A 25,813-nucleotide genomic window follows, 5' to 3' on the forward strand; every position below is an offset into this window, starting at 1 on the left:
TGAGAGAAAGGCGGCCCCCAGAGCCCCCTGCTCCCCATCTTGGAGTCTGCTACAGGGCAGGGTATTGTCAGAGGGGTCTGGGGGTGGCACTGGAAGCAAGTCACAGGCTCATTGCAAGGAATGGAGGGGCTGGTGATGGGTGAGATATGCTCCCGTTGATGTGCCAGGGGTTGGCAGTCAACCCCAGCCCTGCCTCAGTTTCCCCGTTGGGACAGAGGGTGGGGGGCGGCCACGGGCAGGGGGATCTGGGGACACAGTGTTGTGCTGAGGTGGCAGAGCCCAGCGGGCCGGGGGCAGATGAGCTCAGGCCTTATCGCGGGCAGACAGTTGCGGGGGGGCAGCTGCAGACGCGCCGTGTTTGCCGAGGATAAAGTGTACGGTACAGGCGGGGGCCAGGCCGGGGGGGCACCACGCCGCCCCTGGCCCTGCCACGCTGGCGACCCAGACACCACCAGTAGTGGGGCTGTGGAGAATGGGGTGCTGCTGGAACCAGGAGGGCCATGGGGACCAGGGGGGCCATAGGGACCACAGGGCTACAGGGAACAGGGGGAACAGGGGGGCTGGGGGGGACCGGGGAGCCAGGGGTGTGGGACACCCACCAGCAGCCCACATTGTGACTGACCCCAGCCCTATGCAGAGGTTGGGGTCTTCTCTGGTCATTGTCATACAACGGGGACCCCCATCCCCCTGATCCCTTTGTCCTCTTGCTGTCCCCATCCCCTGGGTACCACTGTGCCACTGGTACCCCTGTTCCCCTGCTGTCCTCATCCCCTGGCTGGCACTGTGCCTTGGGACCCCAATCCCCCAGGTAGCTTCTTCCCTTGGGTAGCACTGTCCTTTTGCTGTCCTCATCCCTTGGGCACAGCTGTGCCCTGAAAACCACTGTCCCCTGAGTGTCCCCTTCTCCTGGTGCTGCCACGCCCCTGTTACCCCAACTCCCTGGGTTCAATCCCCTCCCGGAAACCCTCGTCCTCGAGGGACCCCATCCCCGCGTTCCCTTGTCCCCTGGGTAACCCCATCACTGGGTGTCACAGCGGTGCCTGGGCAGCCCAGGGAAGGGCGGACCACGGGGCGAGGGAAGAGCCCCCTGGGGGTCCCAGGGCCGACCTGCGGTGCCAAGGGCGGTGGGGGGGGGACACAGAGGCAGCCCTTTAATCCCGGGCATGATGGGATGTGTAGTTCGGGGGGGGGAGTGGGGAGTGGGGGGAGCAGGGGCTGCTGGGAAGGAGGTGGGGTGGGACGGGAGGGTATGGGTGCTGGACGGGGGGGACCCCCAGGGCCGTCCCCCAGTGCCCGCTGCCACCTCCGGACCCACGGAAGGGTCCCTGCGTCCCAGCACCCCTATCCCCGCTGCCCTACACCCCCCGGGGACACAGGGCCGGGACCCCCCGTCTGTGGGGTGATGGGTGCCCCAGGGGTGCTGCGGGGCCCAGACGGGATCCTGCCTGTGGCATTGTGGGGTAGAGTGAGCACACCGGGGTGCGGAGCTTCCCCCGCCCCGTAGCCACTGTCCCCACCCCTCCCTAGGCACTGTTCCCACCCCTCGTGGGCACCATCCCACCACGGGCCTCGTCCCCAGCTGTGCCCCGGATGCTGTCCCCAGTCTCGTTGGGCGCGGTCCCCTGTCCACCTTGGCACTGTCACGACATCCCCATGGGCACCGTCCCCACCCTGTGAGGGACACTGTCACAGGGCCTCTGTGGGCACCGTCCCCAGCTTCACTCAGGTCCCATCCCCAACCCTGTGGGCAATGTCCCCAGTCACCGTTGTCACTGTCACCTCTTCCTGTGGCCATCATCTCCATCCCCCCATGGGCACCAGCCCTGGGCCCTGTGGGCTCTGTCTCCAGCCCTCTGTGGGCATTGTCCCCAACCCTTGTGGGCACCAGTCACCATTATCAGTATCATGGCATCTCTGTGGGCACTGTACCCGGCTCCACATGAGCACCATCCCCACTCTGTCCTGGGGACTGTCCCACGTCTGTGTGGACACCGTTCCCGGCTCCCCGTGGGCATTGTCCCAAACCTTTGCGGCCACCATCCCATGTCCTCGTTCTCACTGTCACCGCATCCCTGTGGGCACCATCCCCTGTCCCTATCGTCACTGTCACAGCATCCCTGTGAGCACCATCCCCGCTCCCCACTCTCACAAGCATCCCCGTGGGCAGCGTCCCTTGTCCCCCTTGTCACTCTCACGGCATCTTCGTGGGCACCGTCCAGGCCTCCCCCACCCCCCATCCCCATGTTCCCCCCGACCCCGTGGGTCCCCCCGCGGGGTCCGCGGCGCGGGCGCGGCGGGTGCAGGGAGCGGCGGCGGCCGGCGGAGGGGGCTGCGGCCGCGGCGGAGCGGAGCGGGCGCGGGGCGGGCGGCGGGGCCGGGGGAGGAGCCAGGGCCGTCGGCCGCCGCCGCCGCCGCCGCTGCGCCCCGCTCAGCTCCGCTCCGCTCCGCGCCCGCCGCCGCCGCCCAGGTACGGCCCGAGCGGGCCCCGCTGCCACCCCCGCCGCCCCCCGGGTGTTTACCGCCGGCCGCGGCCCCCCCGGCTGAGCCTGGGCGCAGTTTGGTGCGTGCAATGGCGGGGAGGGGGGGGGGGAGGAATCGGGGCGGGGGAAGAAACCGGGAGCCGCGGGGGGGCCCCGGCCCGAGCGCGCACCGGGGGGAAAATCTCGGGTAAATATTTTTCTTGACCAAATCCGGCTTTTGGCGTGGGGCCGCAGAGGGGGGACGGAGACGCGTTGCCCCGTGCCCCCCCCCGCCACAGCGCAGGGTACGGCCGTTGCCCCCCGTCCGCCACGCCATGGTCGGGGTGGACCGTGCACGACGGGCAGCCCCCTCGCCTGCCTGCAGCACCGTGGCCCCCCCGGCAGCTGCGTGGCCGTGGCGTGGCGGGGGAGGGGGGGTCGTGGGCCCGGGCCGTGGCGGTGGCGTGGCTCTACGGGGACGGGCCGCGGCGGGGACGGGCCGGGGGCAGGTCGCGGGGCCGTGTTGCGGGGAGGGGGGGGGGGTCCCGTAGCCGTGCCCCGTGGCCGTCCCCGCCCGCTCCCTCTCTGGCAGCGGCGGCAGGAATGCCTGCGATTTTTTTTTTTTTTTTTAATTATTTTCTGCGCCGACAGCAGAGCGCGGAGGGGGGGGGGGCGCAGGGGGGGCGGTTCGACCGCTCCCGGTTGGGGCGGGGGCAGCGGGGGGCGTCCCCGGCGGGAGAAGGGGGGGGGAGCTCCGGTCCCGCACTCCCGGGCTGCCCTCGCCGAGCGGGGCGCGGGGCGTGGCGGGGGCTCCCCCTCCCCACACCGCCCCACGGTCCCGGGGAGGAGGGGAACACGTACCGCCGCGTCCCCCCCACCCTAATCCCGGAGACACAGCCGGATCCTGCACGGGGTGCGACGGTCGCCGTGCCGCCGCGCGGGCCCCGGTCGCGGGTCGTGCTCCCGTGCGTTTCCCCCGTGTGAAGCGGGGAAACTGAGGCAAGGCAGGCGGGCGTCGCGGCCAAGGTCACCCCAGGACCGGCCGGCCTTGCCCAGGCCTCCGTCTCCCTCTCCCCGTCGGTCCGGCCGGGGCTCCGGCCCCGTACCGACCTTCAGCCGCGGCGGCCGCCGCGACCCCCCGCCACGGGGCTGGCACCGGCTCCAGGGGTGCCAGGGCTGCGCCTCACCCCGCCTGACCCCCGCCGGCACCGGGGACCCTCGGGGCTCCGGCAGGGCCGGGGGGTTGAGGCCGCCGTGGGGCACGAGCAGGCCCCGGTGGAACCGGTTGGGGGGGGCTTCCCCGCCCGGGGGTCTCGGCGCAGCGTGGGGGCGCGGTGCAACCCCCCTCCCCCGACGCTGCTGTGCGGCTGCCTGTGCCCCCCACCGCAATTCTCGCACACCCTGGTGCATCCCCCTACCCCCTTATCCAGCAGCCGGGGGTCGCCGGGGCGAGGTTCCCCGCTTGACAACCCCCGCTCGGCTGCGGCCATGACCTTCGCGGGACCGCGGCATGGTAGCCCCACGCGCGAGGGTCTGAGGGCCGGCACAGAGAGGGGCAGCCCGCTCCGGGCACTAAACGCCATGCACTCTTGGGTTCCCGCAGGTGCTGGGGGGGTCTGCGCCCGCACCCCTCCCACCGCCCCCATCGCTCCCCGCCCCACCGCACACGTTCCCTGGGCAGCGGCTGCGAGTGAAGGCCAGGGCACCGCCGAGCCGGGGGTCCCAGCCCGCGGCCACCACCCCCGCCCAAGCCCCTCCGGACCCCGCGCAGCCGCCGGCGCGTGGTGGAGCGCGGGGGCGGGGCCGGACGCCTGGGTCCCCTTCCCGGTGGGGGTGGGGGACGAGGAGGAAGGGGGGGGCGACGCGGTGAAGGCGAGGGCAGGCGCGGGCAGGACGCCCGGGGCCCCGCTCAGGCTGGAGGGAGACGGGGGACACGGTGGGGCCAGACCCGGCTGGGTCGGTGTCGCATGGAGGTGTTCCCGCCACTGCGGACCCTCGGCCTGGCCCCTCCAGAAAGGGTCAGATGGTCATGGGAATGCTGTGGTGATTGTCACCCGTGTCCCCTTCCTGGGCGGGACGGGCACCCCCAGATGGGCTCAGTGGCAGTTCCTGTGTCCCGCTATTGGTGGTGACCCCAGGCGCCTCCTTGGCAAGGTGGTGGCTGCGTCCCTGTCCCCCCTTCCAGTGAGGCCCCGGGGAAGGGGACCCAGGAGCCCCTCCCGTCCTGTTGCACGTGAACTGGAGCCCCTGATTTAGAAACATCCCCATCCCCGTGCCAAGCTCCAAGCGCTGAGAATAGCTTCCCAGCGTCCCAGCACAGCCTTGCTGGGGATGGGGGCACCCCGTGGGGCTCAGGATGCACAGACACCCTGGTGAGCTGAGACCGTGGGCGCTCAGCACGTGCCAGGCAGGCAGGGTGCCCGTGGGGTCTCTTATAGCCAGGAGGAGCAAGGACACAGGGACCCGGCTGTGTCCGTCTTCTGCTGGCACAAGAGGCACAGCACTGGGGAAGTGGCACCGTGGCTCTTCCTCTGTTTGAGCAGTTCCCTGCCAGCAGCCCTGCTGGGATGGGGAAACCTAAGCACGGGCAGGCAGGGGGGGATTGGAGCCAGGACTGCTGCCTTGTGCCGGACACACTCTGGTGTTGCTGGAAGGAGCAGCCGGCGCGGCCTCAGTTGGACCCCTGGGGTGTATGTGTGGTGGCTGCAGGGCCAGGGGTGTCAGGGTCACGGTTCAGATCCCTGCACTGGAGATCCAGGACCCGTTGGGGGTGCGAGACTGTGGTAGCCGGTGAATGCCTGGTCAGTGCCAGACAGGTCACCATCATTGCCGCCGTTTGTCCTCACTCAAGTGTTGGCTTCACCGAGCTGTGGATTTGGCCCTGGTGCTCACACACTGTGGCTGCAGCAGCCCTAGGCTTGGTAAGCCCGTGCCGTGGTACAGCTGTGTCCTCACGCGCATGGGGAAGGGGCACCGCACGGTTCCCCCATGGCACAGGGTGGGCTGCCCTGATGTCAGGCCCATGGCATTCCCCACACTCCGGCTGCCCAGCTGCTGCACATGCCGGGGATTCCTGCAGCCTCCCAGAACGCCAGCCCCACCACATGCTGCCATGCGTGCCCTGTGGCACCAGACATTGTGTGGCACCGGGCACAGGGTGTGATGCAGAGGTGTGAGGTGAGCACATGGCATCAGGCAAGGACGTGTGTGGCACCGGGCACAGTCACACACATGGGCACCAGCACGTGCCAGGTGCTGCCAGCCGTGCCACCACAGGTGTCCTGTGCCTGGCCACGCTCCCACAGCACCGTCCTGCCAGCCGGCACAGCCAGGGTGCCTCCAGCTGGGGCTGAACCTGGTGCCTGCCATGGTGCTGCCCGCGGCCACCTGCATACCGGTGTCCGGCGGGTGTCCGGCTGGTGGGTCTGCCCACAGCGCCCTGCCCCCAGCCCGCACTAATCACACTAATTGCCACCCTGGCTAAAGCGCTTAGGCCCTCACCTCCCTGACCCAGATGGCAGCTGGGCGGGGGGAGGGGGCGCCGGGGACCCCCGGACTCCATCTGTCTTGGGCGGCAGGGACATTGACTGTGTCCCCAGTTCCTTGTCCAGCTGCACAGAGGTGGTCGGTGCCTTTGTGGAGGAGTGTCCCCAGGCTGTGGGCTCCATCCTAGGGGGGTCTCTGAGCGTGGTGTCTCTGGGGACCGGGGTGCTGGGTGTCCCCCGTGGGGCAACGTAGCTCCCGCCACTGGCCCAGCCCCGGACTTTGCCCCCGTGTTGTTTTCCATGCCTGCAACCACCCGACTCAGCAGAAACGCTCCCCTGGGTGTGGGGTTGGGCTGGGGGGGCACAGGGTGGGGGCCTTTACTGGCTGCCACCCACTCCCACCCAGCCCTCCACCTTGTCCCACAGGGTGGGGACACAACGACTTGGGGTACCATGGGACATAGGGGTCAGGCCGGGGGGCTGAGACTTGCCTGTGCTCGTCACACATGTCCTGCACGAGCATCAGGAGGAGAAGATCCGCCTCTCGTGTCTGTCTGGGCTGCCCCAGCACACCCGGGATTCCTCGAGTGACAGTTCTTGAAGTGGCACCGTAGGCTGGGCCGGGCACTGGGTGCCGGTGATCTCAGGGGTGCTGGTGCAGATGCTCACTTAGCTGTTGAGCCTCAGCTTGAGCCCCTCTAATTGAACACCACGCACCAGCCAGGCAGCCCTTGGCAGGGAAACTGAGGCAGAGGCAGCTGATCCCACCCGGTGCTGGGTCTTGGAGCTCCTCGTGCCCTGGCCTGTGCTGGCTTTGTCCTGGTGGCAGTGTACCCTGGCCCTACACATGCATTGAGTTGGTCAGGGCTCTGCTGGCGTGCGGGGTCCCAGGGGAAGGGGGGTGGGGGGGGCCGGTGCCCGGTGGGGCCGTGCAGCCCTGGCGCACAGCCAGTGCCTATACTTGGAAGTCTCCGCGCGCCATTCCCATATGGAACAAACATTTGGTGCAGCCCCCGGCCATGCTGCCCCAGCTCTATAGGTACCAGTGGCTCCACAGCCCATCCTGGAGCTGTGGGGCAGGGGAAGGGGCATGAGCTCCCCAAGAGAGGGAGGGGATACTGGGGTACCCTGCCATACCTTGGTTTCCCTGCTGAGGCAGAGGCAGGCAATGTCCCCCCCTACACAGGGCACATGGCTGTGAATGGCAGGGACCCTTCTGTGAACCCCACTCATGCGTCACACATGTGGGGTGCCCCCTTGCACCCATGGGTCCAACGTCCCTTACCCCCATCCTGCTGCTGCCCGGGTATCCCCAGCTGGAGGGGGGCCAAGGGGCCGGCCCGGGAGGGGGGCGCAGAGGGGCAGGGGGGGCCAAGCCCCGGCCTCTGCATTTTAAATCCGCCGGAGGAATTTCTGCGGCGGCCAAGACAAACGTGACCTACTTTCTGCCTGTCCCCGCACAGAGTGGAGGAGCCCGAGGGCCGGGCACAACGCCTGCTGCAGCCCCCCCTGGTGTGGGCTGGGGGGCCCCACGCAACCCCCCCGCACCTCCCTGCCGAGGCGGGTTCACTGGGGGGGCTCACCAGTGGGACCCCGACACTGTGCTGGGGTGCTGCAAGCGGGCAGGGGGGGTACTGGGCAGCCATGAGGACTGGTGGGGGTGAGAAGGGGTCTGCCACAGTCACGTCTCGGTTTCCGCATTGGGCATATTTTGGGGAGGGGGCAGTGGGTGCCCCAGTGTTGCTCATGCCCTGATCCCACTGTGCTGTGTTTTTGCTGCAGGAGAACTCACAGAAGAGGGATTGCCAGGCATTCCCCCCACGGGCCCTCGGTGCCTCCCACCCTGTAAGTCTCCCACCACCCACCCAGCACTGGGGGGTCATGCATGGGATGAGTGCATCAGGGCTCAGCTCAGCCCCCTCATGGGGGCTCCCTTGGGCACAGAATGGGGAACACTGCTCTATGCATCCACCACACCCCTGGGCTCCCCCCTACCACATGTGGGGGCCCCCCAGCCCTGCACCGCAGTTGTGCTTCCCTGCACGCTCTCACACAGCCTTGCACACCCATGCATGCTCTCACACACCTGTGCACCCTGTCACACACTTGTGCATGCTCTCTCACCCCATGACTCCTGCACAGCTTTGCACACCTGTGCACACTTTCACCCACGCCCCGAGTCTGCTGTTGCTTGTGCCCTGCAAACCCTCATTCACTCCACGTGTCCTTGCACGCCCCTCACGCTCTCACCCAGCCCTGCTCACTCCTGCAAACCCTCACACACCCCATGCCTTCTTGCACCCTCCTGCACCCCACACACCCTCCTGAGGGGCTCCCCAGGGTTGCAGCCCTCATCCCCTCCCCGGTCAGAGATCCAGGCTGAGCCTCACTTTATCTTGGCAGGGTCCGGCCCGGGATGCTGCTGGGAGCCGAGCACTGAGTTGGGCGCCATGGGGCATGCGTCGTAGCCCCCCTGCCGTGGCCCCCCCACACGTGGCACCGGTGGCGGAGCCCACTCGGTCGGTGCTGAGTGCTCCTTGATGGAATTGCGGTGAATGGAACAGAAGCCCAGCACCCTGGACCCGCTGTCGGAGCCAGAGGACACCCGGTGAGCACCCCATGCCCCTGCCCACTGCAGCCCCCTCTGTCTCCGCAGTTCCCCACGCCCGGTGTGTCCCTGCGTGTCCCTGTCCCCTCTGTGTCTCTATATTCTTACATGCATGGCCGAGGATGTGTCCATGCCCTGTATATTCCTGTGCATCCTTGTGTCCCAAGTGTCCCCATGCTAGGTACATCCCTATGTGATCCTGTACTTGTCTGTACCCCATGTGTCCCCATGTCCTGTGTGTCCCTTTTCCCCCACGGGTCCCTATGATTCCTTGCAAGGCCGTGGACACGTCCATGGCATTCGTGTCCTTGCCTTGCACTTCTTCGTGCCTTGTGTGTTCCCAGGTGTCCCCATGCCTGGTGCATCCTCCCGCATCCCCATGCCCAGTGTGTCCCAATGCCATGTGTCCCCCACATGTCCCCATGCCCTCGTGTCTCCGCACCTGGTGTGTCCCCTGGGTCCCTATTTATCTCCACGCGTGCCCATTCGCGCCTGCCCCACTCGTGCCCGTGTCCCCGCGGGTCCCCTCCCAGCCGACCCGTCCCTGCCCGGGGCCCCTCGGGCCACCCTGTCCCGGGGCTATTTCGGGAGGGCCGCCCGCTCTCACGTGCCGCGGGGGGAGCCAGGCCCGGGGTCACCTTGGGCTGGGGCCCGGGACCCCCCCCCCGGGGTGCCCATCCCCGAGCCGTCGGGCCCCCCCCAGCCCGCCCCCTCCAGCCGCCTCCGCCAATGGGCGGGCGCTGTGCGGGCGAGGCGCGGACCCCCGCCGACAGCCATTGGCTGAGCCCTGCTGACGTCACTTCCCCGCTGAGCCAAAAGGACATTTTGTCTTTGACTGTAAATGAACCCCCGCCCCCCCCTCCCCCAGCCCCGTCCTCCTTCCCCTCTTACCCCCCTTCCCTCCTTCTCTTCCCTTTCATCCCCGCCACCCTCCCTGCGTCCCCCCCGCACGGCGATGCGTGTCCCGGGTCGGGGGTCCCCAGTGCCCCGACCTCATCCTGCACCCACAAGTCTGTCCCCCCGGCACCGGACCCCTCCCCATATGGCATCGCCCCTGCCCGGCCCCTCGGGACCTTTGGGGGAGGGATGCCCACCGCCCAGCTGCGGGAGGGAATTGGGGGGGGGGGTTGTGAGGGGCCGTGGGGCGCGGTCCCAGCCTGGCCCCCTCCCGCAGGTGGCTGGATGGCAAGCGCAAAAGAAAGAGCAGCCAATGTTTGGTGAAGAGCAGCATGTCAGGTACGGGCTCCCCCCGGGGTCCCCTGGGCACCTCACCACCCCACTGAACACCCCCACGTCCCCCCATTTCTTCATCGGGGCTTGCAGGACCCGTGTGTCCTGCCTGTGTCCCGCAGACAGCCCACGTCCCTGCTGGGTCCTCCAGAGTTCCCCGGACATCCCATGTCCTTGCCAGGCACCCCAGGGTCCCCTCCACACCTCCCTCTCCTGTCCCCGCGGGGGTTGCCAACACCCTACATCCCCGCAGGGTCCCCATCCCCATCGGTGCCCCGTGGGTCGGGCCAGGGTGGTGCTATCGGGGCCGGCAGCACCCTGGGGTGGGAGATAAGGGGGGCCCGGCCAAGCGCTGCCCCCCAGCCCTGCCCCATTCCCCAGCGGGGAGCGGCCGGCGCCGGCGGGATCCTGAGGGCGGGGGAGGGGCCGGTGGAGGGACCCACAGGCGTCCGGCTCCCAGCCCATTCCCCCTGCACCCCTCCCCACTCCGGGGGGTGGAGGACCTGCCCCCCTCCCCTGCATCCGGCACCCTCGAGACACCAGGGTGGGTTCTCAGGGTCCCCGAGTGTTGGGTTCACACCATCCTGGGGAGGTGCGGAGGTCTCGGAGTGCTGGGACACCCCCTGCGTATAATGGGAGTGCACTGTGCCTCAGTTTCCCCGTGAATCCGGTGACGGGTGGGGGGGGTGTTGAGGGGATCTTCCTCAGGCTGCCAGGCTGGGGGACCCTGGACAATAGCGGGGACAGTGGGCCATTGTGTGAGGGGGGGACAGGGACATCCCCCCCCCGCAGCCGGCTGGGAGCTGGATAATGGGCGCTTTATTGCTGCGGGGGGCTCCGGCACCCCCCAACCCCCCCTACCCTTTAACCCTTCCTGTGCCAGGGCTGTCCGCAGCACAGTGAGGTGCAGCAACAGGGCTGGGAGGGGGAAACTGAGGTATGAGGGGGAGCACGGTGCCTGGGGGTTGCTGCCTCAGCCCCAGGCACTCTGGGGGTCCCTGACTCATGTCCCCCCTGCAGGGTACATCCCTAGTTACCTGGACAAAGATGAACAATGCGTGGTGTGCGGGGACAAAGCCACCGGCTACCACTACCGCTGCATCACCTGCGAGGGCTGCAAGGTAAGGGGGCAGGGGCTCGGTGGGGGGCAGGCAGGAGAAAGTTATTGGGGTTCACCAGGCGTATGTGTCCCCCCCCTCCTTGCTGTCCCCAGGGCTTTTTCCGTCGGACCATCCAGAAGAACCTGCACCCCACCTACTCTTGCAAGTACGATGGCTGCTGTGTCATCGACAAGATCACCCGCAACCAGTGCCAGCTCTGCCGCTTCAAGAAGTGCATCTCCGTGGGCATGGCCATGGACCGTGAGTGTGGGGGAGCACGGGGGGCACCTGCTGCTGCCATGGGGCGGGTTGGGGTCCTAGCACGGCACTCATTGGGGTGTCCAGTGCTCTTGCAGGAGCGGGTTACAGTACTGGATGCTGGTGCTGTGCTGCAACCGTGGGTCAGGATGGCTGTCGTGGCATGGCAGGGGTGCTGGCTGACTGGGGTGGGGGTCTCTGCAGTGGTCCTGGATGACTCGAAGCGGGTAGCAAAGAGGAAGCTGATTGAGGAGAACCGGGAGCGGCGGCGGAAGGAGGAGATGATCAAATCACTGCAGCATCGCCCCAACCCCAGTGCGGAGGAGTGGGAGCTGATCCACGTGGTGACAGAAGCCCACCGCAGCACCAATGCCCAGGGCAGCCACTGGAAGCAGAAGCGGAAATTCCTGGTGAGGGCACAGGGCAGGGGGAGCCCACCCCAGACCACAGCCCCCTGCCCCAGCTGGTGGCAGTTGAGCACACACACACTCAGTGCATGCGTGGCAGGCGGCACTCACCATATGCCTGCCCCAGGGGGGTGGCTGGAGCTGGGGGTTTGGGACATCACCCAGTGTCCTTGAGCCTGTCACCCCTAGAGGGGTTAAAGGGTGAGTGGTGACCGAAGGGGACAGCTGTGGCCCTGTCCCCATGGCGCTGGCACACAGCTCCCTCTCCTGGCTGCTGCACCATGCTGAGCTCTGCCTCAGTTTCCCCCCCCATGATGAGGGGGCCCTGGGGATGGTGGGACACAGTCACTCTGCAGCCCCCAACCCTGCTACTGGTCCCCACAGCCTGAAGACATCGGCCAGTCGCCCATGGCCTCCATGCCCGACGGGGACAAAGTCGACCTGGAGGCGTTCAGCGAGTTTACAAAAATCATCACCCCGGCCATCACCCGCGTGGTCGACTTTGCCAAAAAACTGCCCATGTTTTCGGAGGTAAAGGTGGAGGCGGGGGGCACCGGGAAGACCAGGTGGGGCTGGGGCTGCTGCAATCCCTCCTCTCCCCGTGCTGTCTGCCCCCCAGCTGCCTTGCGAAGACCAGATCATCCTGCTGAAGGGCTGCTGCATGGAGATCATGTCGCTGCGGGCGGCTGTGCGCTACGACCCCGAGAGCGAGACACTGACGCTCAGCGGGGAGATGGCTGTCAAACGTGAGCAGCTCAAGAATGGTGGCCTCGGCGTTGTCTCCGATGCCATCTTCGACCTGGGCAAGTCCCTCTCTGCCTTCAACCTGGATGACACCGAGGTGGCCCTGCTCCAGGCTGTGCTGCTCATGTCCTCAGGTAGCGGTGATGGCGTCTGCCCCCAAGGGCTGCTTGTGTGGGAGGGTAATGAGGTGGCCACCCCGATTCCAAAGCCCCCAATTTCTTGGGGGTGCATCGAGTGGGGACCCCGATGCCAGAGCCCCCAGCATCCTGGTGACGTGTTGGGTGGGCATCCCTGGGGAAAGTGCCCCACTAGCTTTTGGAGGTTCATGGGCACCCTGATGCTTGAGTCCTCAAAGGTGGGCACAGCCAGGAGCTCCCAGGGTGGGCACTGAAAAGGTCCCCATGGAGCTGGGAGTGTGAGGGGTAGGCACCCTAATCCCTAGCACCTCAAGAGGACAAGATCTATGGGGTGAGCACCTCAATGTCCAGGGAAGCTGTGCCAGGTTTCATGGGGGTCAGTGGGACACGGGGGACACGGACTTGAGAGAGGGTGAACTGAACCCCCCAAACACCCCTGCCTGGCTGTGCCCACAGACAGGACGGGGCTGATCTGCGTGGAGAAGATTGAGAAGTGCCAGGAGATGTACCTGCTGGCCTTCGAGCACTACATCAACTACCGCAAACACAACATTCCCCACTTCTGGCCCAAGCTGCTGATGAAGGTGACGGATCTGCGGATGATCGGCGCCTGCCATGCCAGCCGCTTCCTGCACATGAAGGTGGAGTGTCCCACCGAGCTCTTCCCCCCCCTCTTCCTCGAGGTCTTCGAGGACCAGGAGGTGTAGGGATGCCACCCACCCCCCTGTGCCCTCCACCGCCCTTCCCGCTCTGCATCCCCCAGCCCCCCAAATTTTTAGTGACCCCGCCCCAGGGGTGAGATGGGGGGAAGGGGAATGCAGTGCCCAGGGTGGGGGGTCCCACTGTGCCCCCCCGTGGCCCTCTCTACTGCTCCCCCCGCGCCCCAGGACTTGATGAATTTTGTTTGTTTGCACAGGGAAGGGCCCCGACAGTCGAGCGTTTCCTTTATTGTCCTTCTCTTCTTAGATTATTATTTTTTAAGCATTTATTTCCCTCCCTGAGAGGCTAAAATATTAAACTAACTGCACTTTGGAAGGAGAGAGGAGGAGGAGGAGGAAGAGCAGAGCAGAGGAGAGGAGGGGGCTCTGGGCTGCACAGGGAGAGGCTGCCTGGGCCACGGCCACATGCACTTTTGGCCGGGCAGCAGCACGGGGCTGGGAGGGGGGCCAGGACCACCCCACATAGCGGGGTGAGGGGCACAGGGGGCACAGCAGTGGCGAGGGGGAGCCCATCCCAGGGGGGTACAGGACTAGTGGCTCCCCCCCCTCGTCCTGCTGGCTTCTGGGTCTGCCCCAGCAGGGGTGGTCCCCCCTCACCCCCCAAATTTGGGGCCAGATTCGGGGCTTTGGTTTTCTCTGTCTTTTTTGGGCTGAGAGGAGATGATTTTGTGCCAAGCGCCAGTGGATGGTGGGCGCTGCAGGATGCTGGGGGGGGGGGGCGGGCTGTGGGGACCCATCCTGGCTGTCCCCCACACCACCCCCCACCTTTTCCGTTGTCCCTTTTTTTTTTTGTTGTTGTTGTTGGTTTTTTTTCCTCCCTCGTCCTCGTGGGTTTATTTGTCCTGTCTGTCAGAAGTTGCAATGGCCCCGGAGGCACCAGCGGGGGGGGAGGGGGGGAGGGGGCAGCGGGTGCCCCCTCCAGGACCCCACCCTGACCCCACTGCACTACTGCCCCAGCCCCCCAGCAGCAGCACTTCTGGGGGCTGCACCCCCCAACCACCCCCCTGCGGCAGGGGCTGGTGAGGGTTTGGGGGGGGTGGGAAGGGGAAGCAGGGGTCCTGGCTCGGTGGGGGGGCAGGGCTGTGGCAGGGGCACCCGGGAATGGTTTTATCACCTTTTTCCCCCCCGATTTAGGTTTGTGAATTTTTTCTTACCTCAGGCGGAGGCCGAGGGGGGGGTGCGGGCCAGGGGGCAGCCGGCAAGGCAGGCAGCCTGCTGGGCCCACCTAAGCTAATATATATATATATAAATATATATAAAATATATAATTTTTGTAATTAAAAAAAAAATCTTTTTACGGGTCGTTTAAAAGCAGAAATCCCAACACGAGACACTTCCCCATCCTGGGCACAGGGGGCCAAGCTGGGCCCCCACCACCACACCTTGGCCCCCTCCACTGCCCTGGGGGTCGCGTCTGGGGGTCCTCAAGGACCCCTTGCAGCCGGGTGAGGGATACAGTGGAGCCACGGTGAGGCAGGGCTGTGGTCCCCCTGGGTGCTGCGGGGGTCCCGGTGCCCTCAGCCCCCCGCAGCAGGCCCAGCTTTGCACTTTGTGCAAAATGTCTTAAGCTCTGGCATGGGGGGGTCCCGGCTGCACCAGCTGTGGGTTGTGCAATAGGAACCGGTGCCAGGAAACATTAATGCCCACGCTGGGGGGGCCGCAGGGTTTGGGAATTAACTCCCCCCGGCAGCACCTCGCACCTTTGGGCTACGGGCAGGGGCTGTGGCCCCCAGGGACGGTGCCGTGGGTGCGTGTGCTGGTGCAGTGTGGGTGCGATGCTGTGCCACACGGTGCCGCGGCCCCACGATGCTCGGGGTCCCTGTGCACGCACAGTGTGGTGCTGCTGGCGGAGCCATCACGAGACGTGTCTTAAGCAGCAAACGTGACACCCCCCCCCCCCCCCAATCAGCCAGGTGCGAGCCTCCCCCCACACCCCCGGGTGACACTCGGTGTCCTGGGGCAACTTATCCCAGCGGGGGGCTCATCCTGGCCCCTAACCTGCCAGCTCACCCCCGCACTCTCCCCCTGACCCCCCAAGCACCCCCCTAGGGCCGCTCCCTCTTGTCTCCGTCTCGCGTCGCCATCGCACGTCCAGCGTCGGCCCCGGCTTCACCCAGGGGGGGGCAGGATCGGTGCCCCCCTCCCCACCGCCTCCCCCCGGGCTGTCCCCGCGTCCCCCATCCCCCCCAACCCCAAGCACATACCTCATGGCTCCCGGAGCTGCCCCCGTGTGGGGCCGCGGCCAGCCCAGCCAGCACTGCTTGGCACAGCTCGGCACGCTCCGGCACGGCTCGGCCCGGCGCGGGGTCCCCTACTCTATGCATGGTGCCGTGGGGGCGGCGGGGGTGGTGGCCGGCGTGGCTGAATGTAGGGCGCGGGACGGGGGGGGCCACTGAGCTCCATGACAATCACAGTCTGTGACGTGCGATTTTAAACCCTTTTGTGTTTTGGTCAGGATTTTAAAGAAAGATATTTTTATGGTAATTGTTGCTGGTCTATTTTACTATATATTTATGTAATAAATATATGATGAAAAAAAAACAAAACAAAAAACAAAAAAAAAAAAGAAACCAACCAACCCACCCCACCCACAGAGCTCGGCTGGATCCGGCCTCTGCTTTCCACCGCTGGCTGCCGGAGTGGGGGGCCAGGGTGGGGGAGCCCCCCTGGCACTGCCAGCGGAGCTGTGGGGCTGGTGCCCGACTTGAGGAGGAGGGGGTCCTGGCATCCTGGTGCCCACCTGGGGAATTGCAGCCCCTCCTGGGAGTCCAGCAGGCACCACAGGGTCTGTGCTGCCCCTTCAGGGGGTCATGTGTGTTGAGTGTGTCCCCGCAGTGCTATGTACAAGGGTGGCGGGGAGGGTCCATGGGGGCCCTACTGGGCGTCAATGCGGAAGGAGAGCAGCTTCTCAGAGTGGAGGTTGTTGAGGGTGCGCAGGTCCGGCAGTTTCAGCAGCAGTTTGGTGAACCGCGATGTCTCGGCCGGGTGCGTCTTCAGCACCAGCGCTCGCAGGGCGCGGATCAGCGTCTCCTGCAGCTGCTCCACTGACGCCGTGTCCTCCATGCCCGAACGGTCTGTGGGGACAGGGGCATCAGCAAGCAGGCAGCAAACACCCCTCTCAGATTCCCCCTTGGCATTGCCTCGGCACCCACCTGCTGACACCAGGACAACGGCGGTGAAGAGCCCCAGCTCCTCATCAGTGAGATCGAGGGCGCTGAGCTTCTCGCTGAACTCAAACATGGAGCTGAGCAGGTCGCCCATGCCCATGCCCCACAGCTCCTCCAGGCTGTACTTCGTCCGGCTCATGAACGTGACAGTCTGCTCCTTCACGTCAAACAGCGAGGCGAAGCGAACCATCAGCACCTGTGGCACAAGTGAGGTCAGTGGGACCGGGGCACCCTGCACTGCCGTGGCTACCAGCAACACCCTGTGGGCACCCTGCACCGCTGTGGGCTATCAGCAATGCTCTAGAGCACTGTGCCAGTCTATGGGATGCCACGCCATGCCAAGGAGCATCCTGCGACCTTATGGGCTACCATGCACCACCACGGGGCACCATACAAAGCCATGCTCTACGCCAAGGCTCCGTGCCATGGGGCACAGTGCAATGCCAAGGGGATCTAGGCCAGTCCCAGCAGCAAAGTGCAATGCCCTGGGACTTAACGCTGTGCTGCAGGACACCATGCTGTGCCCTGGGACACCGTTCCCTGTACTGAACCCTTGCCATCCCAGGACCTACCTCGAAGGTGCCGGCCTTGAGCAGAGTGACCTGATCATGCTGAGAGAGAGCCTGGAAGCCGGGAATGTGCTTGGCGAACTCAACCACCTCACGGACAGCAGGCGTGAAGCTGAGCGAGAAATCCTCCCAGATCTCCTGCACCGAGCGCCCGCTGCGGCCGGGCGTGTGGCTGTTCATGGGGCAGGCCTGTGGGTGACAGCACAGCTCAGCCCAGCGCCACGGGCCTCCCATGGCCCCGCCACCACCACCACGGCATGGACAAGGCGATTAACGAGATTAACTGCTAAAAATACCTGTGGAGGGGGAGCGGGAACCCCGAGGCACTCACCGGCAGGACGTCCTTGGTGCCGCGGGGCCAGGGGCAGCTTCGTGCTGGGGGCTCAGGGTAGGTGGGGGGGCACAGCCGGGGATCAGGGGGGCAGGGGCCCAGGTGGGGGGAGCATCCCAGTGCAGAAGTCCGCTCTCGCAGGTTGGGGGGGGTCCCAGCTTATCGTGTGCATAGACGAAGATCTCCTTGTGAGCCTTGGCCACCTGTGCGATGACATCCTCGGTGGCCCCCCCGGGGCTGGGTGAACGGGGTGGTGTCAGCTGCTGGGGGAACTGGGAGAAGCAGGTGGGGGGAGCGAGTGGTGGTGGTCCAGGAGGCAGCACGCGGCCCCCGCCTGGTGCTGGACCCTCGCTGGGGCAGGGCATCCCTGGTGTGACGCTGCCCATGCCGTTCATGGCGCTCTGCATCTCTGCCAGCATCCGCTGCTTCTCCCGCTTGGGGATGCGCCCGAAGCGCACAGCTGTGGGGGAGACCAGGATTAGAGTGCAGCCCAGGCATCTTGACCCCCCAGGTCCTGCATGATGAGGAGCTGGGGGCTGCCAGGAATGCGATTGCATTCTTGCCCTCCAGCTTGCAAGGGTCACCCAGCCCTGACCCAACACACAGCCCTGACAATGGGGGGGAACCCAGACCCAGAGGGGATGTGGAGCCCCAAACGTGCAGAAGGAGGAACACATCCCGTGGGGTGTGTGTGGCACCCAGTGCAGGCAGGGAACCCAACTGGAGGGCATAAACAGCCCTGACCATGGTGGGGGGGACATGCCAGGAGGGGACACGCAGCCGTGAGCAGAAGGGATATTGCTCCCAAGGGAGTGTACAGCAGTGAGCATGGGTTCTGCATGGGTCTGGACTTACCATCACGGGACATGCCGACCAGCAGGCACTTCTTGAAGCGGCATTGCTGGCAGCGGTTGCGGTTGATGCGGACGATGGAGCAGTTCTCATTCTTAAGGCACTTCTTGTACTGGATATTCTGCTGGATGCTGCGGCGGAAGAAGCCCTGCAGGGTGACGAGAGCGGGGGGGTCACTCGGGGCTCCCACAAGTCCAGCAGAGGCTCCACAGCATCCCAGTCCCAGCCCCAGTACCTTGCAGCCCTCGCAGGCGTGGACACCGTAGTGGAAGCCAGAGGCAACGTCCCCGCAGACCTTGCAGAGCAGCACCATCCCGTTCAGCTCTGCAGAGGAACAGGGGGTGAGCCGGATCCTGGGGCACCCACCTGGGGTGGGGGTACACCCACCTACCAGCCCCCTACTCACTGGTGACAGTGCTGCCAGCTTTGCTGGGTGAGCTGCGGCGTCGCTCATCCACAGGAACCTGCTGCACCCCAGGGAAGTTCACCGAGGAGCCATATGTGGAGGAGGAGGAGGAAGAGGAGGAGGAAGGGGAGCCGTCCTCACGGGGGGCCAGCGAGCCCCCGACGTAGGTGCGGGAATCCTGGACGGAGCCAGTGGGTGATGGTGGGAAGTAGGTAGGGAAGGACTGAGATCCAGATTGGGAGCTGCCGTTAGAGCTGTCACTGCAGAGCGAGACCGGGCTGGTGCGGGTGGGCGAGGCGCCGCTGGATCCCACGTAGCTGATCACGCCGCCTGCGGGCAGAGCAATGGGGCCACACATGTACTGAGCTGCACGGGGCTCAGCTTCCCCCAGCAAAGGGAGGGCTGTCCAGAGCAGTGATTGCAGCCCCAAGCAGGGTGGGTGTGGGGTCCCCAGGGAAGCACCCTGGATCCACCCCAGACCTGTGGGTGTCTCTTTGCCGCACAGCCACATGTGCACCCTCCACTCTGAGTCAGGCACCGCGCCCGCCAGCTGCCACGGGTGACAGCCCCACGTGGGACAGGGACAGCCGGGTTATCCGGGTGCGTGCCAGCTGGGGACATGAGCACAGCACCCCCGGAAGCACCCGTGGGAGGAATGTGGGCTGGGAACGCGCTGGAAGCATCGCTGGGAGGTCACGGCAGCTACGCCCACCAGTTCTGCTCCAGCCAGAGCCCTACAGTGCAGCCCCCCGTGGCACTGGGGTGTAGGTGTTACAGTGCAGCCCCCCCAGTCCAAGGGAGATGCAGCACCACTGCAGGGCTGAGGCTGAGGGAAGCTTTCCAATGGGGGAACCCCCCCAAAAGTAGGGACCAGTATGGAGCAAATGTGCTCATCCCTAGTGCCCAGTCCACAGCCAGCCCCAGCAGAGCTCGTAGCCCCCCCAGTCCCTTCCCAGCCACACTCAGGGCAGGGGCAGCAGCACCAGGACACGGCTTTGGCTGACTCAGGGCTGGGACACGTGGAGGGTGACGCTGGGGACACACGGGATGGCTTGTGCCATGTGTCTCCAGTCGCACACGGTGCTGCTGGCACAGATGCCGCACACTGTAGCCAGTCTGCCACCACCAGTCCCCCCCCCGCCCGTCACCCAGCCACCGTTAAAAGGGGTCACCGAATCGGGGACAATGAGTCCTACACCACTGCCCCACAAAAACGGAGCTTCTGGGCAGCCCCAGCCGCTATGACACCAAAATTAGGGGGGATGCCCCCCTCCCAACACCAGTAACTTCTCCAGGGAAGAGAAGGGGCGTCCTGGGGCTTTGGGACGGGGGGATTCCCCCGAAGGCTTCCACCAGGACACCGCAGCTATACCCGACTCCGCAGCACCGGGACCCCTTGGGGACCCCCCAAAAAGCAGCCGCCCCGCATCTTCTCTCCCCCCCCCCCGCAAGCTCAGGCGGCCTCACGCCGCCGCCCCACGTGCTCCACCCGCACGTGGCCTCCCTAGGCCCCGCCCCTTCACGCTTTGCTCCGCCCCCGCTTCCTTATTGGCTGAACGCTGTGTCCCGCCCCTTCTCGTTGCCCTGGAGACAACCCGCCCCTCCACCCCCCCTCCCCGTCCCGCATTGGAAAGGGCGAGTGTAACGCGGCGTTCCCGCTTCCGGGTGTGACGTCACGAGGGGGGGCTGCGATGATGTCATGAGCCAACCAATGGGCGGGGGCGAGGCGGGGCTGCGGGGAAAACAAACTCCGCACGTGGCAGTGGCGGGGAGGGGGACACGTGCCGGGGGGGGCACCACCTCCGTTCCCCTCCCCGCCGCTCCCGGTGCGCGGCCCCGAGCGGGGCGCCCCGGCACGCACATCCCCGTCTCTGCTGCCCACCGGGTCCCTAGGACCCGCTGCCCTGGTCCCGGTGCCTTGCTCCCTCCGTTCCCGGTGCTAGGGACACCCTGGTCCCGCTGTCCGGGCTACTCCACTGAACCGATCCCGGTCCTAAGCCTTTCTGTCCCCGCGTCCAGGGCTCACCAGTCCCGGTCTGCGTTCCTCCTGCTCCGGTGCCGCTGTTCAAGTGGCCCCGGAGTGCAGGACGCCTCGGTGTCAGCGCGCATCCCTCCCTCCCCCCACTTTCCTGGGGACGCCCCGGTCCCGCTGCCCGATCCTTACCCCGCTATGCAGGACCGCCCGGTCCCGGTAGGAAGCGGGATGCGATTCCCGGGGGGCATCCTGCCCGGTGGGGTATGCAGGACCCGCCCCAAGTCCCGGTGTCCGGACCCCTCCGATTCGCGGTCTCAGCGCGCAGCCCTTCGCTGCGGTCCCGGTGCACGACCCCCGGTCGGCTGCTCGTGACAGCGGGGTCCCGGTGCCCGCAGGGTCCCGGTGCCCGCAGGATCCCAGTGCCCGCAGGATCCCAGTGCCGGTGCCCGTTATGTCCTAGTCCCGATGCCCGCAGGGTCCCGGTGCGCACGCCCGCAGGCGGGGGGGCTCCGGCGGGGCACTGACCTGTGCTGCCAGCCTCGGGGGCGGCCATCATCGGGATGGGTGGGTAGAGCGGAGGGGTCTGCCGAGTCTCCCGCAGTAGGAGCCAGGCCGAAGAGCGGAGCTGTACTGACTCGTCCGCCCGCTGCCCGCCACGGACTGTTGTGCGCCCTCCGCCCGCCCCGCCGCCCGCCCGGCACCGGCCGCGGCTGCGCACTGGGCCGCACGCGGCGCCGCCGCCTCCCCCATGTGATTCCCGGGGAGAGCCTCGTGCCCCAGTGACACACTTTCCGCCGGCGGCCCCGGCCCCGCGCCGCCGCTGGGGACACCGGGCAAAACCGGGACCCCCGTCCCCGGGGCCGCCCCCGAGCCCGCGGGGATCGCGGGCGGCACCACGACCAGCACCGGGACCAGGCACTGCAGCGGGACCGACCCTTGGCACCAGGAAGACCCGAGCAATGCAGTGCTATCCCTGTCACCCTGCACAGGACCCATGCGTGGCACTGTCCCCTGCGCTGGGGGCACGCAGGGAACAGTACTTGGCACCACTGTCATCACTGTCCCCTGCACTGGAGACGCTGGGGGACAGCTCTGACCCTGCACTTCAGGGTCTCTTCATGGGGAACGCGAAGCCCCTGCACAGGGCCAACACTGACACCCCTGTCACGCAGCATGGCACTGCCTCCTGCATTGGGAACATCCAGGCACAGCACTTGGCACTCCTGTCACACTGTCCTCTGTATTGGGGACACTGGGGGACAGCTGTCACCCTGCATAGTGTGCAGGGTATACCCAGACACCCTAATTGGCACCGTGTCACCCAGCATGACTCTGACCCCTGCGCTTTGGGTACAGAGGTACAGTGTGGCACTAGCACCGCAGGACCCCCCCCCTGTGCCAGGGATGCTAGTGCATGGCACAGCCATGGCACAGCCCAGCACACACCACTGCAGGATCACAGATCACTGCCCCAACAGCCCATCCCAGCACCCCACTGTGCCCCCCAAGCCTGCTGCCCACCCCCAGTGTCCCCAGTGCCACCACAGTAATGTGCTGCCCACGGCGGGTGCCCAGCCTGGCACGTGCCTGGCAGCCTCAGCCCATCCTGGCCTGGCTCCCAGCTGCCGCAGGGACTGCAGCGACGTGCTGTACCCAGGGCCCGGGATCTGGGTCATGGCACTGCAGCCAACCCAGGGGGGGTTCCATGGGTGCTCAATGTCCTGGGGGAGAGGATTTTGGGGGCGCCAGTGTTCTCTGAGGTGCCACGTGCCTGGTGCTGCCCTGGCACCCAGCCAAGAGGAGAGCACAGACATGCCAGCACTGGGAAATCCTTAGGGATAATTCTGCAGATGAGGGGGGGGCTCTGACACCCTGGCTGAGGGGTGCTGGGGGGAGGAAATAAGAGTTCTGCACCCCAAGGAGCTCCAGGTGCTAGCCCCAGTGGGTGGGCAATCCCTCAGCTGGGGGCCCCCAGGAAGCCTTGGGGTGCTGGGGGTGCTCCCAGATTGTGGGGTGCCCTATGGCACTGGGGATACCCCATCACCCTGCAGGAAGTGTCCTCACCCTGAGTCACTGTGTGGTTGCACGGTGCTGTAGCCAGGCTGCAACTGGCACCTCCGGCAGGGAGAAACCCCAGCAGCTCCAGGAAGGATGTGTGGGGCCAGGCTGGCACAGGGATCAACATACATGGGGGGCCACCTACCATGGAGCAGGGGGCCCTCACTGCCACATCCTCACTCCCATTGGCTCAGCCGTGCCCAGCTGTGCCCAGGCTACCCTGGGTGTGTAGGTGCCTCCAGGGTGGCACAGAGCCTCGTTCCCTCATGGCACGTTCCCTGGCCGTGGCAATTAGCCATGACTCAGCCACTTCCCTGGGTACAGAAAACAACCTTCCACACGGGCAACGGTGCAGAGCTGGCCCTGCAAAAGGGATCCTCAGTTGGACCCAGCTGCTCAGCCCCCCTGGGGGTCTGCAGCATAAGTGTGGGGCTGGGAGGGATAAATCCCACGGGATCCCACCATGCAGTCCCACAACAGGGTCCCGCTGTGGGGTTCTGCTACAGGGCTGGGACAGGCAAGGGGGCCACCAAAGCCACGACGACAGCAGGGTGCTGCAGCCAGGCACATGCCCACAGAGCCCTGTGCCAGACCCTCTGCAGCCCTGTGGCCACACTGTCCCCAGGGACCCTCATAGAGGCTGGGGCTCTACCCTGGGGGGCTCCCTGCATGTCCCTCTGCACCCTGATATGGCACTGCCCATGACAACCTGTCCATGGTACAGATGTGGCACCTCAACCGCCTCCCAAAGTTGTCACACAGCACCGTGCCCAGGTGCCAGGTGAGCCCTGCTGGGTGGGACGCGTGCCCGTGCCCCCTCTGACTGCACCCACTGTGCCATCCCCTACTGCCACGGTCTACCCAGAGGGACTGTCCCTGGCACCCACAGTGGGCACCCTGCTGCTCTCCCATGACCAGACCGGGGTCCCGGTGGCGGGGGGGAGGGGGCGGGAGGAAGGGGCCATCCCGGGGCCATCAGCCGCGTGCCCCGGTGCCCGGGCTCCGGCGGTGCCGTGCGGCCGTGCCACGTGAGGGTGTGCTCCGCTCACCGCCCGACGCCTGCGTGCGCAAGGGTTTATTTTTACTCCGAGTTGTTTACCTTGTTGTACCTTTTCCAGGAAAGAGGCGGGGGGGGGGGAGTGTCTCTGCCAGGGACAGGGCTTTGCTCTTGCCTGTTCCTCTCCTCCGGACCGGACACTGGGGGTCCAGCAGGGTGCAGCTCTCCTCCCTCCCCTCCCTCCCCCCCCCCGTGCTTGGATGCCCTTCTGACCCCTCACAACCCCCTTGAACCCACTCTGGGGCTGCAGTTATCATGGGGTCAAGGACACTGGGGTTGGCTCTGTCCCCGTGTCACCCTGGATAATATCGTGCCTCAGTTTCCCCAGACATAAGTGTAATGCTGCAGGAAAGGGGGTCACCCAGAGAAGCAGGGGGGTCCTGCACCCCCGAGATCTCCTTTTCATCCCCCATGGGGTCCCACTGAGGCCAGTGGGTGGGAGGGCAGAACCGGTGTCAGGGTGCCTGGCAAGGCAGGGTGAGTGGGGTTTTGGGGTGTTTTTCTGCAGCAGCTCCATGGCTGAGAAGCTGAGAGCAGCTCTGGCTCATCCCCGCGGCTCTTGGCTGGCGCCCACAGCTCCGCGCTGCCAGGACTCGCCTTTCCCCTCCCTGCGGAAAGGGAAAAAAAAAAATCAGGTAAACAAGGCAGGCCTGGCTGGGAGGGGGGGGAGGGAGAGAGGGAACCCCATTGCAGGCAGGGCACCCCACAGCCTCCCCACAGGGCAGACCTTGTTTGGGGGGCAGAGACCCCAAGAGGTGCAGGATCTAGGGATACAGGATGCAGGGGGGCAGCAGGGGACAGGATTTGGGGGTGCAGGGGCCCCAGGGCAGGATCTGGGGGTGTAGGGGTCCATGGCTCTGCAGAAGTACAGGATTGAGGGGTGCATGCAGCTCGGGAGGCTACAAGTTGCCCGGGAGGGTGCAGGATCTGGGGGTACAGGGAAACTAGGAGGGTACAGGGACCCTGAGATCAGAGGGTGCTGGGACATGGGGGGTGCAGAGAAGGTGCAGGGACGCCAGGAATAGGGGTACCCCAAGTGTGTTCACCATTTGGGGTGGTTCATGAAGACCCCGACAAGGAGCAGCTAGGAAGGGGGAGGTGAAGACCCCCGTGGCCCCCGCCTGCAGGGTGCGGCTGTGGCATTGCCCCCCCCCCCCCAGCTTTGCCCCCTGCGTCCTGGCTGTGGCCACGTAACTCATGTGCCGGTATTTGTGTTCCTGTTACAGCGGATCCCCGGACCACTGAGCCACCGGAGGAGGGACGGGAGGGCAGGGTCAGCCCGGGGGCTCCTTCATCCTCATGCTTCCCCCTGCACCACGCACGACACGGAACCCTCTTCCCCTTTCCCACGCCTCCATCCCTCCGTATTTTGCTTTCCCGACACGCAGCTCGGTGGGGATATGGGGCAGCCCCCACTGCCACCTCCGGGGATGGGGGGGCGCACACAGCAACCGCGGGCTGGGCGAGGGGGGGGGGGGGGTGCCGGCTCCTGTGCCAGACCATGTGAGCGGGTGCTCCCCACCTCCTCTTCCTCTTCACCTCCTCCTCCTCCTCCTCCTCCCTGGGTGCAGGGAGCCCCAGCTCCATCGCAGGGAGCTGGTTGCGGCGTCACGTGGCGGCAGCATGTGAGCGCTGCTCCATTTTTAGCCCCAGCAGCTCCCGGCGCGGCCCCGCTGCAGAGCCATGTGCGGGCGGGCGGCGGGCAGCACGTGGGCCTGCCGCAACGGGGACCGGGGACCCCCACGCGCCCCGACACGCGTGGGCGAGCCTGCCCGGGCCTGAGAGCGAGTACGGCCAAGCGAGTGCACGACTGTGGCCAAACGTCTACTCGAGCATGGATGGCTATGCATGTAGTGTAGCATGGTTGTGCCTCTGCTTGAGCAGAATCTCCGTGGCCATCACTGGAGCTGTGCGCGAATACAGACACACGGCCGTGCGTGGATGTAAGTGTGGCAAAACCTGCAGCCAAGCGTAGGTTTGTGTGTCCATGAGAATGGCCACGTTGTGTGTATGAGCATAGCTAAAACTGCACTCAAGCACCGTCATGTTTGTGCAGGACCATCACTAGACCTGCACTTGAGAGTGGTCACGCGTGTGCTTGGGCGTGGCAACGCAGGCATGGCTATCCAGGGGGCTGGTTGTGATACGCGGATGTGGCCTGGGACAGTTAAGGGGCTTCCTCTGCACATCACACCACTGTAGGGGTGGTGGCACCACCAGTGCAGCATGGCCACCATGGCAAAGGGGGACC

General features: G+C 66.2%; 3 protein-coding genes across 6 annotated transcripts; 2 read left to right on the forward strand and 1 right to left on the reverse strand.

Annotated features, from left to right (window-relative positions):
• The first annotated feature begins 2,427 nt into the window (after positions 1-2,427).
• Positions 2,428-14,137, forward strand: THRA (thyroid hormone receptor alpha). Of its 3 annotated transcripts, none has more exons than XM_030466123.1 (10): positions 2,428-2,467; positions 7,727-7,789; positions 8,348-8,552; positions 9,727-9,788; positions 10,803-10,903; positions 10,996-11,143; positions 11,345-11,550; positions 11,932-12,078; positions 12,167-12,425; positions 12,885-14,132. In XM_030466123.1, exons 3-10 carry the CDS (start codon positions 8,500-8,502, stop codon positions 13,133-13,135), a joined length of 1,227 nt encoding a protein of 408 aa, XP_030321983.1. In that variant the 5' UTR covers positions 2,428-2,467; positions 7,727-7,789; positions 8,348-8,499; the 3' UTR covers positions 13,136-14,132. The 3 variants fall into 3 exon arrangements, with proteins under 3 accessions (XP_030321983.1, XP_030321984.1, XP_030321982.1); XM_030466124.1 differs by lacking the exon at positions 2,428-2,467 and adding an exon at positions 2,473-2,560; XM_030466122.1 differs by lacking the exons at positions 2,428-2,467; positions 7,727-7,789; positions 8,348-8,552 and adding an exon at positions 8,568-8,997 and having other exon boundaries at positions 12,885-14,137.
• A 1,471-nt stretch (positions 14,138-15,608) lies between these two features.
• NR1D1 (nuclear receptor subfamily 1 group D member 1) lies at positions 15,609-21,128 on the reverse strand. Its single transcript, XM_030466121.1, is given in 9 exon segments — positions 15,609-16,221; positions 16,300-16,510; positions 16,887-17,072; positions 17,215-17,297; positions 17,300-17,674; positions 18,070-18,214; positions 18,302-18,390; positions 18,473-18,802; positions 20,973-21,128. Coding segments are annotated over 9 exon segments (1,650 nt in total). The 5' UTR covers positions 21,004-21,128; the 3' UTR covers positions 15,609-16,021.
• A 43-nt stretch (positions 21,129-21,171) lies between these two features.
• On the forward strand, positions 21,172-25,559 carry LOC115599813 (cuticle collagen 2C-like). Of its 2 annotated transcripts, XM_030466125.1 has the most exons (3): positions 21,172-21,473; positions 24,067-24,197; positions 24,789-25,559. In XM_030466125.1, exons 1-3 carry the CDS (start codon positions 21,407-21,409, stop codon positions 25,419-25,421), a joined length of 831 nt encoding a protein of 276 aa, XP_030321985.1. In that variant the 5' UTR covers positions 21,172-21,406; the 3' UTR covers positions 25,422-25,559. The 2 variants fall into 2 exon arrangements, with proteins under 2 accessions (XP_030321985.1, XP_030321987.1); XM_030466127.1 differs by lacking the exon at positions 21,172-21,473 and having other exon boundaries at positions 23,779-24,197.
• The last annotated feature ends 254 nt before the right edge of the window (positions 25,560-25,813 follow it).

This window comes from Calypte anna, chromosome 27 (genome assembly GCF_003957555.1).
Source record: "Calypte anna isolate BGI_N300 chromosome 27, bCalAnn1_v1.p, whole genome shotgun sequence".
NCBI classification, from domain to species: Eukaryota; Metazoa; Chordata; class Aves; order Apodiformes; family Trochilidae; genus Calypte; species Calypte anna.